Below are 11712 nucleotides of genomic sequence, written 5' to 3'. Positions count from 1 at the left end.
GACATCAGGGACTGTTGAGAAAAAATAGTAAAAAAAAAAAAAAAAATACGTTTTATTCTTTGTAAGCCTAATAAATGTCACAATTTAGACACTGGGTTGATGCACTATTATTCTGTTCAGTTGTTATTTGGATAAATATCTGCTACTGTATCTAGACTGGAGTGTGCTAGCTTAGACCAAGATGGAGGAAGACAATGAGTATAGAGGGAGGCCTTATTTCATGGTACATTTATTTACTATGAGCCTTATCCTGATTCTACTAAGCACTGCTATTAAAACGTGGAGATTATAAAGCAGTCAAAAAGAAAAGTTTAACAGTCACCAGACATGGAGAGTATGGTTCCTGTTTTTCACACTCTACTTAGCAACAGTATATCTCAGCACCACTCACCAAAGGGGATAGGTGTTCAGCAGTTTCACTTTACAATGAAACGGGAAGCTAATAGACTATATATAAATATCACATGATTTGAGCACAGTCCCAAATCAGACCTACAGCCATCTATCTACGCTAGAGCTAGAAATCAACCTAGGTAAAATTCTTAATTTTATTGTACATGCATCAATCTATAGTCTCTGTATGTGTGTATCTCTTATGCAAATCATGTTAACAAAATTATCTTTATTTGCTGATTTGCTGGATATAGTTGAAAAAAAGTTGTTTATGGTATTTTATGAAGCAGTACTATTTCAGAGGAACAATACTGTATATCTCTCCATATAGGGTGTTAAGCATGTTATCACTCCTAATACTGCTGCTGAATCTTACCAATCATGCTTTTGGACAAAATCCTGCAATAAAGGCCATATTGACAAATAAAGGACTTCAATATGGTAAGAAAATGCTATTTCCTCAATTGTCTTGAGTTAAAATACCAAACCAGAGAAATTGCATTTCAACAGCTACTTTATTCTTGTGTCCTCCAGGGTCACACATTGGGGCTGATTGGATGCAGGAGAAGATAGGGAGTGTGATCATACCAGATGTCAGAGGTGGTGTTGACATTGGTATAGGAACGGTGCACTACGTCCTTGACGGGTACATGTTGTGGCTTTTATTTATGAAATTAAAGTAAACCATTACTGTTTATAATCTCAGAATAACGTTTAACTTAATCATCATTAGTCAAAGAACCTGCTACGGACATTTTGTGCTTTGTCCTTTGGTGGCAAAGTACCAAGAATGAGTTTGGGTCTAATATTATAACATAGTCTCCGAAGATGTTCTATTATTTAAAACAGTGCTATTGACACAATGTCCACAACATTGACTGTCTCCATCATCCTTCTCTCTAGAATCTCAGTGTCTGGGTGTGATTTTCCAGAGCCTTCAGTGGAGTTCTATGAGGGCGTGGGACTCAAGGCTGTGATCAGTGGCCTCAGCATTTCAATGAGTGGAAATTGGCACACACGTTTTGGCATCATGTGAGTGACAGCGATCAGTTTCTGTTGTCTGATAGGTGCCTGTTTTTCTATTTTTCCATCTTTTAATCTTTCCATGTTATTGGATTATGAGGGTCAGGTACATTATTGATGTCTGTCTCCTGAAAAGGGAGAATCTTTGTTAAATGTACTGGTAACACAACTACTGGTGACACAAGGTAACACACCTACTGGTAACACAACTGCTGATGACAGTATAAGAGGAACTGATACACTGATACACTAAATCTGTACAGAGAACAAACATATTATATCTGTGACTAGTCAGATAAGAATGAGTACAGTAGTTCTCTCAATGGCTCATCCTGTTTTCACATCAGAAGCTTTGAGCTTTGAAGCCTGTTGTCACGTTCTGACCATAGTTCTTGTGTGTTTTGCTTGTTTTAGTGTTGGTCAGGACGTGAGCTGGGTGGGCATTCTATGTTGTGTGTTTAGTTTGTCTGTTTCTATGTTTGGCCTAATATGGTTCTCAATCAGAGGCAGATGTTTTGTGTTGTCTCTGATTGGGAATCATATATAGGTGGCTTATTTTGTGTTGGGGTTTGTGGGTGGTTGTTTCCTGTCTCTGTGTTTTCTCGGCACCAGATAGGGCTGTTTCGGTTTGCCACGTTTGTTATTTTGTTAGTTGTAAGTGTTCACAGTTTCGTCTTGTTTATTAAAGTCACGTTGAACACGAGCTACGCTGCGTCTTGGTCTGATCTCTGCTACACCTCCTCTTCTCTTGAAGAGAAGGAAGGCTGCCGTTACAGAACCACCCACCAATCTCGGACCAAGCAGCGTGGCTACGGACAGCAGCAGCGGCTTATTACACAGGACTCCTGGACATGGGAGGAAATTCTGAAGGGTAAAGGACCCTGGGCTAAGGTTGGAGAATATCGCCGCTCTCGTGAAGAGCTGGAGGCAGCTAAAGCCGAGGAGCGGTGGTATGAGGAGGCAGCACGGAAGCGTGGCTGGAAGCCTGAGAAGGGGGGGGGGGGGGGCTAAATGGGAGTGTGGCAGGTAGGAGACCTGCGCCAACTTCCCGGGCTTACCGTGGAAAGCGAGAGTACGGGCAGACACCGTGTTGTGCGGAAGAACGCACGGTGTCTCCTGTACGTATGCATAGCCCGGTGCGGTACATCCCAGCTCCACGTATCGGCCGGGCTAGATTGAGCATTGAGCCAGGTGTCATAAAGTTGTCTCAACATATCTGGTCTCCAGTATGTCTCCTCGGGCCAGTGTACATGGCACCAGCCTTACGCATGGTGTCCCCGGTTCGCCAGCACAGCCCAGTGCGGGCTACTCCTCCTCCCCGCACTGGTCGGGCTACGGGGATCATTTAACCAGGTAAGGTTGGGCAGGTTCGGTGCTCAAGGGAGCCAGTACGCTTTCACGGTCCAGTATATCCGGCGCCACCTCCTCGCTCCAGCCCAGTAACACCAGTGCCTACACCACGCACCAGGCTTCCTGTGCGTCTCCAGAACTCTGTTCCTCCTCCACGCACTCTCCCTGTGGTGCGTGTCTCCAGCCCGGTGCCACCAGTTCTGGCACCACGCACCAAGCCTCCTGTGCGTCTCCAGAGCCCTGTACGCACTGTTCCTTCTCCCCGCACTCGCCCTGAGGTGCGTGCCCTCAGCCCGGTACCACCAGTGCCGGTACCACGCACCAGGTGTATAGTGCGCCTCGAGAGTCCAGTGTGCCCTGTTCCTGCTCCCCGCACTAGCCTTGAGGTGCGTGTCTACAAACCGGTACCACCAGTTCTGGCAACATGCACCAGGCCTACTGTGCGCCACAGCAGGTCTGAGCTGCCTGCCTGCCCAGCGCCGTCTGAGCTGCCTGCCTGCCCAGCGCCATCCGACTGCCCAGCGCCATCTGAGCCATCCGTCTGCCCAGCGCCATCTGAGCCATCCGTCTGCCCAGCGCCATCTGAGCCGCCCGTCTGTCCCGAGCCCGTCTGGCCCTGAGTTGCCCGTCTGGCCAGAACCGCCCGCCAGACAGGAGCTGCCAAAGCCGCCCGCCAGACAGGAGCTGCCAAAGCCGCCCGCCAGACAGGAGCTGCCAAAGCCGCCCGCCAGACAGGAGCTGCCAAAGCCGCCCGCCAGACAGGAGTTGCCAGAGCCTCCAGTCATGAGCTGCCCTCCAATCATGAGCTGCCCTCCAGTCATGAGCTGCCCTCCAGTCATGAGCTGCCACTCTGTCCTGAGCTACCTCTCGGTTCGGAGCTGTCTCCTCAGTCTGATGGGGCCCTTTGTGAGGGTTCCTAGGCCAAGGTCGGCGGCGAGGGTCGCCACTCAAAGGACGCTAAGGAGGTGGACAAAGACAATGGTGGTGTCCTCGTCCAGCGCCGGAGCCGCCACCGCGGACAGATGCCCACCCAGACCCTCCCCTAGAGTTTTAGGGGATGCGTTCGGAGTCCGCACCTCAGGAGGGGGGTACTGTCATGTTCTGACCATAGTTCTTGTGTGTTTTGCTTGTTTTAGTGTTGGTCAGGACGTGAGCTGGGTGGGCATTCTATGTTGTGTGTCTAGTTTGTGTTTGGCCTAATATGGTTCTCAATCAGAGGCAGATGTTTTGATTTTTCTCTGATTGGGAATCATATATAGGTGGCTTGTTTTGTGTTGGGGTTTGTGGGTGGTTGTTTCCTGTCGCTGTGTTTTCTCTGCACCAGATAGGGCTGTTTCGGTTTGCCACGTTTGTTATTTTGTTAGTTGTAAGTGTTCACAGTTTCGTCTTGTTTATTAAAGTCACGTTGAACACGAGCTACGCTGCGTCTTGGTCCGATCCCCTCTACACCTTCTCTTGAAGAGAAGGAAGGCTGCCGTTACACCTGTTCCTTTTGTAAGGACTTCAAAACGAATCAAATTTCTAATAACATGATGTCTTGTCCCACTCTCTGTGTGTTTGCAGAACCGATGGTGGCTCATTTGATCTGGCAGTGTTCAATGTGGACGTGACCTCTGTGGTGCAGATAGGAAGTGATTGGAGTGGACACATTTCTATCTCTAGTGAAAACTGTGATGTCAGGGTCGGCGACGCATCAATCAATTTCCATGGAGGAGCCAGGTATGTTTCAAAATGTATTTAGAGAGGGAGAGAGAGAAAGAGATTTATAATCATCATTATAATTTGGTAACCATTTTGTTAACAGTTTGATCTTCCAGCCATTTGTGAGCCTTTTCCACAATCGCATTAAAGCTATAATTGAGGAAAGAGTGAGTAAATTGATTCACTCACGATTTGTATTCCTTATACCAGTAAATGTTCAAATGATGTGGTGGGGGGGGGGGGGGGGGGTTTCAACTGACTGCATGACCATATAATGTATATCACTGCACCCAGATCTGCCCAGTGGTTGAAGAGCGTGTTACAGATTTGGAGCAACATCTAGCAGAAATGCAAGGTATTGCAGTAGGGAGAACAAAGAAAGAAAATAGGCTTCACAAATATTCTTTCTACCAGTATTGTGGTGCTCATGGTGTTGTTTTTTCACTACAGTGTCCTTCAAGGTCAATTCTGCTCTCGTTTTGGACGTCCCCCTCACTAACTCACCCCTCGTTGATTCTATTAGCCTTGGTCTGGATTTGAAGGTAGCTTTACCTAATGTGAATGGATACAACATAACCCAATATGATTGTGTTACATGAAGAAGATAGGGTGGGCACTAGGGGTATCATACTTTGCATCAGTAACAAATTTTGTCTTTTTTAAACTCAGGATCCTTGCTCAGATTTACTGATTTGTGTGTTCCAGGGTGAGTTCTACAGTGTTCAGAGTCACACCGATCCTCCTTTTAAGGCCGAGCCTTTTAATCTGCCAGAGGACAAAGGCCACATGCTCTCCCTGGGCCTGTCTGAATTCACTGTCAACTCTGCCTCCTATGCTTACTTCTCCGCTGGACTCCTGCAGGCCCAAATAAATGACAGCATGGTGTGTGCATGTATGTGTTTAGGCATGTGCGGTGTGTGTTTTTGGTTTTACTATCCTTGTGGGGACCAGAAGTCCTTACAAGGAAAATGGCTATTTTAGGTTTAGAAGTTAGGTTTAGGGTTACAATTAGGGTTAGGTTTAGAATTATGGTTAAGGGTTAGGGGTGAGGGAAAGTATGATATTTAATGGGAATCAATTGTTTGATCCCCACAAGAACAGTAAAACAAACGTGTTTCTGTGTGTCTGTGTGTGTGTGTGCGTGCAAATGTTCATGCCTCTCTGTCTGTATGTCTGTCTGTTTTTCTGTCAACTACAGTCATTTTGCTCCTTTTAATCTAAGTATGCAAACTGTTAAGAAATCTTCCTATTTAACCCTTCCCCTTACTTCCTCTATTTATCTCAGATCCCCAAGACCTCTCCTTTCCGTCTCAACACAACCTCCTTCGGGCCTCTCATCCCTCAGGTAACACCCAGAAAATCCTTGGCCGTAGCCAAAGGTAAAATGCATTCAGTGGCCAGTTTATTAGCTACACCATTTTAGTACCGGGTCGGACCCACCTTAGTCTCCAGAACAACCTGAATTCTTGTCGGAAACATTCCACAGGGATGTTGGTCCATGCTGACGCGATGGCATCACGCAGTTGCTGCAGATTGGACAGCGGTACATTCATACTGCAAACAGCCCATTCCATCTCATCCCAAAAATGCTCTATTGGGTTTGGCCAGCAACGATGTTCAGATACACAGTGGCGTTCAATTGTTGCTCAGTTGGTATCAAGGGACCTAACATGTGCCAGGAAAACATTCCCCACACCAGTAACGACCGTCACCAGCCTGTACTGTTGACACCAGGCAAAATGGATCAATGGACTCATGCTACTTATGCCAAATCCTAACTCTGCTATCAGCATGACTTAAAAGGAACCGGGATTTGTCAGATCAGGCAATGTTTTTCCACTTCTCAACTGTCCAGTGTTGGTGATCGCGTGCCCACTGGAGCCGCTTTTTCCTGTTTTTAGCTGATAGGAGTGGAACCCTGTGTGGTCGTCTGATTCAATAGCCCATCCGTGACAAAGATCGACAGATTGTGCGTTCCAAGATGCCGTTCTGCACACCACTGTTGTACTGCGCCGTTATGTCTGTTTGTGTACCGCCTGTTAGCTTGCACCATTCTTGCCATTCTCCTTCAACCTCTCTCATCAATGAGCTGCTTCGCCCACAGGACTGCTGCTGACTGGATGTTTTTTGTTTGTCGCACCATTCTCTGTAAACCCTAGACACTGTTGTGCATGAAAAAAGCCCAGGAGAGCAGCCGTTTCTGAAATACTAGATCCGACGTGCCTGGCACCCACGATCATAGCACTCTCGAAGTCGCTTAGGTCACTAGTTTTGCCCATTCTAACATTCAATCGAACAGTAACTGAATGCCTGTCTGCTTGCTTTATATAGCAAGCCAAGGCCACGTGAATCACTGTCTGTAGGAGCGATCCATTTTCGTGAACGGGGTGGTGTATTTAATAAACTGTCAACGAGTGTGTATGGACAGTGTAGTTCTGCCCTTGAACAAAATCTTTCTAAATGCACTATTTAATTCCCCCCAGCTTCCCAAGCTCTTCCCCAACATGCTGATGGAACTGCAGGTGTATGCCAGGGACGTTCCAATGTTTTCCTTCCAGGCTGATAAGGTGACACTGGAATTTCCAGGTGCTGTTAAGGCCTTTGCCATCCAGCCAAATGCTTCACGGACTCCACTGTTCAAGCTCAATGTTGTAAGTTAGCTTTTTTGGTTCATGTAAATCCTTTTCGTTATTATGTAATTTCAGAATGCATTCTGTGCAGGGTTAATTCCAATCAATTCTTCTTTTCTTCCAGGACTCCATTTTTAGTGGGATGATACGCATTTCAGAAGAGAAACTCAAAGGCTTGATAGAACTAAGCAAGTAAGATGAGTTTCAGTTCCACTTGAATTAAATAAATACAGTTGATTTGTAAATTAATTGAGTAATACAACTCTCCATTTGCTAGTTTTACCCTGACACTTGCATCAAGTGAAGTGGGAACATTCCAGGTAGGATGCAAAGACACTACATTACCTTTACAATGATATGGTGCACTGCTTAACCTCAGTACGCTGTGGGACAGTTTCTCCATTAGGCATGCTTGTTAGTGCAGGACTAAGCTTAATCTGTATCTGGGAAACTGGCCCTGTATGGATAAATAAAGAGCTACCAAATGTTGACAACGATCACTATTTTCCAGACTGCAGCCCTGGAAAAGTTTATGAAGCTGGGGATGAAGATTTCAGTGTTAGCTAAACTGAACGGTAAGTTCTGAAATGTATGCTGGAAAAAGAGCATACAATTCTAGAATAGTACTACAGTCGGCCTATTCATGTTCATATTGACCATATACACATTGTCAAACCACACTTCATCATGGTATTACCTTTTAACATACAAAACCATTGTGTGTAAGCCTAATGACTGGACTGCTGAAATAGTTATCGTAAACTACTGGTGCTTGTTTGTTGCAGCCAAACTGGAGGAGGGCATTGTTTTACCCACCATGCACCACATCCATCTGGTTAACCCTGCGCTGAAGATCCAGCAGGTCTGATACCATGTATTATTTTATTGTGTTACTTTTAATCTTTTTTTTTTTAACTTAAAAAAAAAATCTTAACTGTTATTTTTCGTAAGACTGCATTGTTGGCTTGTAAATAAGCATTTCACGGTAAGGTCTACCTACACCTGTTGTATTCGGCGCATGTAACAAATAAAATTTGATTGATTTGATCTATTAGTGTATCTATTAAACCAGCCTCAATTAGTGTAGGTTGGGAAATCTGTAAATGTGTTTAATTTGCCAGTTATGGCTACATTATTTTGAGTATGTAAGTGTGTCAAATCAAATCAAATGTTATGTCACATGCGCCGAATACAACTAGTGTAGACTTTACTGTGAAATGCTTGCTTACGAGCCCTTCCCAACGATGCAGAGTTTAAAAATAAAATAGTAACACAAGAGGAATACATTGAAAAAAAAATTGAGTACCAGTACCAGATCAATGTGTAGAGGTGCAAGATATTTTAGGTAGATATGTACCTGAAAGCAGGGTAAAGTGACTAGTTATCAGGATAGATAATACTAAAAGTAAATTAAAGAATGGAGTAGCAGCAGCAAGTGATGAGTGTAAAAGTGTGTGTTTATGTCTGTGCGTGTAATATTTATGTGTGTGGGTTTTGTGTAGGAGTGTCAATGTAGTGTGTGTGAGTGAGTATACAGTGTGGTGTGTATACATAGTCTAGTGAGTGTGCAGTGCAGATAGGGATAGTTTGGGTACCATTAATTAACTATTTAACAGTGTGTATGTGTATCTTTACTTTCACCAAAGTAGTTCTGGCAGATACGCCAGGACTAGGAGCGGCAGGTAGCCTAGTGGTTAGAGCGTTGGCCTAGTAACCAAAAAGTTGCAAGATTGAATCCCTGAGCTGACAAGGTGAAAATCTGTTGTTCCGTCCCTGAACAAGGCAGTTAACCCACTGTTCCTAGGCCATCAATGAAAATAAGAATTTGTTCTTAACTGTCTTCCTGGTTAAATAAAGTTAAAAGAAAGACAGTATTTTGGGTTCATTCAGATGTTTTTTTTCTCCCACAGGGATTTGTGTCCATTGCATCAGACCTTGATGTTAAATCTGGCGAGAGAGAGCATTTCTGAAGGGATTTACCCTTACCGACTCTAGGTGGTGCCTGCTAATATCATTCATTATTATCCCAGAAAAAAATTATGCATTACTAATTTCTTAATGTAGAACTGCAAGTAGCTACACAGTAACTAATGACTGGATACATTTTGCACCTGAAACACCAGCCGATTCTTATAGATTTTAAAACCTATTATTCAAGAGACAATTTTCAGCTTTACCTAGTTTTCAGTTAATCAATTATCACATGAAATGTACTGCTTCTACGGAAATTACATTTGAGCATTGCCCCATTTTGGAAATGGATAACTCACTGATTAAAGAGAGGAACAAGACAACTTGTACTGTAACGCTGCTAAAAACAACTGATTGCAGCTCACAATAAACCTGATTGCAACTCTGGACAATAAAGCTGTGTGATGCAATACAATGAAACACCACATTAATACACCGATAAATTAAGGTTTTACTAAAAGTGTATTTCTGTTTTCTTGAAGTGTTCGCTATGGCAAGGTTTAACAAGGCTACAGTAAACAGGTAGTCCCCCAAGCAGTGCTTAATTTGAGCCGGAACAGGATCCGGCACCACAGATTTGACTTATTTCGTTCAGGTGTGGTGTCAAAAAGATCCCCCCTGCCAGACCCCCCCCCCCCCCCCCCCCCCCCCACATGAACGCGCACACACGCAATTCTTCATTGTTGCGACTTGCTTGATAATTGAGATTTCTGATCACGTTAGGCTCCGTTTCATTTTATTTTTGATGTAATTTTGATCGCGGGGGAGGCACGAGTATTGTCTGCAGTTTTCGGTTTGGCTATTTGTTTCAAGTGTATTAGTCTATAAATAAATCTCTTTGCCAAAATGTGTCATCGCTCCCATCTCTTATTCGACTAGTAGTTGTTCTGAAATGTTGATTGCTACATTTTACTCCCTCCTATGTTTAATATAACACACATACATGAATTATTCATTTCCGTTGCCTATCCTGACGTGAAGTTCGTTAGAAAGTATTTGACTCTAGTCCCAAGATAGAAGGGGGGGGTGAGAATTTCGGCAGGCAAGAAAATGGCCTTGCCGAACCCCCCCTTCTAATTTCCTTAATTTTGTTGCTTTAATTTTATTTATTGCACCTTTTTTTTAACCAGGTAGGCCAGTTGAGAACAAGTTCTCATTTGCAACAGACCTGGCCAAGATAAAGCAAAGCAGTTTGACACTTACAACTACACAGAGTTACACATGGAATTAACAAACATACAATCAATAATAGAGTAGAAAAATCTACATACAGCATGTGCAAATGAGGTAGGATAAGAGAGGTAAGGCAATAAATAGGCCATGGTGGCGAAGTAATTACAATATAGCAATTAAACACTGGAATGGTAGAATGTGCAGAAGATGAATGTGCAAGTAGAGCTACTGGGGTGCAAAGGAGCAAGATAAATAAATAAATACAGTATGGTGATGAGGTAGATTGGATGGGCTATTTACAGATGGGCTATGTACAGGTGCAGTGATCTGTGAGCTGCTCTGACAGCTAGTGCTTAAAGCTAGTGAGGGAGGTAAGAGTCTCCAGCTTCAGTGATTTTTGTAGTTTGTTCCAGTCATTTACCAGCAGAGAACTGGAAGGAGATGCGGCCAAAGGAAGAATTGGCTTTGGGGGTGACCAGTGAGATATAGGTGCAGCTTTCCAATATACATTTTGTGGCTAGAGTCAAATACTTTCTGTGGCACACACTACTGGTCAACATAAGCTACCAAAATGATTATGATGTGTGCCAGGCCTTGCAGTCCTAAAATAGAAGGGGGGGGGGGGGTTCAGCAGGCAAGAAAACAGCCTTGCTGAAATCAGCCTTGCTGAAATCCTTCCCCCCTTCTAATTTCCTTCTTGTGTGGCTAGAGTCAAATACTTTCTGGTGCACACATCAGAGTCAAATACTTTCTATAGAACACACTTCATGTCAGGATAGGCAACCGAAATTAATAATTAATATATATGTGATATATGAAACACAGAGGGAGTAAAATGTAGGCAAGCAATAAACATTTCAGAACAACTACTAGTCAAATAAGACATGGGAGAGATGACGAATTTTGGCAAAGAGATGTATTTATAGTCTAATACACTTGAAAAAAATAGCCAACCCGAAAATTACTGGTGCCTCCCCGCTATCAAACCGACATCAAAAATCAAATGAAACGCAGCCGAACGTGATCAGAAATCTCAACTAGCAAGCAAGTCGCAGCAATGAAGAATTGAGTGCGTGCGCGTTCACGCGAAGGAGGGTGGGGGAGAATTGTGGCATGGGGGAGCTTTTCGGCACAACACCGGCACCTATTTACCCGGATCCAGTACCTCTCGCGGCATGTTTTATTCATTGTTTCATTGTTCGCACTGTAAACATTATAATAAAAGCGATGAGTGTTAAATCAAGTTGCTTCCTCGTTATTTCTCCCGCCCCCAGAAAGACCCTTACGTTAATGCGCGGTGATCCTTCTGTGTAGTCATCGAGTTTGATTAAATGTTGATTACAAAAATCCAGAGAAAACTGGTGAATCGAACCCAGAATGAGATAGAACTGTCAGTGCCGGAGGAAAGGAGTGAAGGGCAAACTGTTCCTGATGGCGATGCCTTAGCTAGAAGCGCTGTTAATCCCGCCAG

The 11712-nt window shown here is 44.0% G+C and overlaps 1 protein-coding gene across 1 annotated transcript; it reads left to right on the top strand.

Annotated features, from left to right (window-relative positions):
- The first annotated feature begins 436 nt into the window (after window positions 1-436).
- Window positions 437-9917, top strand: LOC129861142 (lipopolysaccharide-binding protein-like). Its single transcript, XM_055932305.1, has 16 exons — window positions 437-533; window positions 725-834; window positions 928-1039; window positions 1297-1425; window positions 4330-4485; window positions 4571-4634; window positions 4762-4822; window positions 4918-5009; window positions 5173-5349; window positions 5753-5812; window positions 6951-7118; window positions 7222-7289; window positions 7375-7417; window positions 7609-7672; window positions 7883-7959; window positions 9008-9917. Exons 2-16 carry the CDS (start codon window positions 735-737, stop codon window positions 9065-9067), a joined length of 1431 nt encoding a protein of 476 aa, XP_055788280.1. The 5' UTR covers window positions 437-533; window positions 725-734; the 3' UTR covers window positions 9068-9917.
- The last annotated feature ends 1795 nt before the right edge of the window (window positions 9918-11712 follow it).

Source organism: Salvelinus fontinalis, chromosome 8, assembly GCF_029448725.1.
Source record: "Salvelinus fontinalis isolate EN_2023a chromosome 8, ASM2944872v1, whole genome shotgun sequence".
Classification (NCBI taxonomy): Eukaryota; Metazoa; Chordata; class Actinopteri; order Salmoniformes; family Salmonidae; genus Salvelinus; species Salvelinus fontinalis.
The sequence above is the reverse complement of the archived record's forward strand: the minus strand, read 5'-3'. Positions and strand labels throughout refer to the sequence as shown.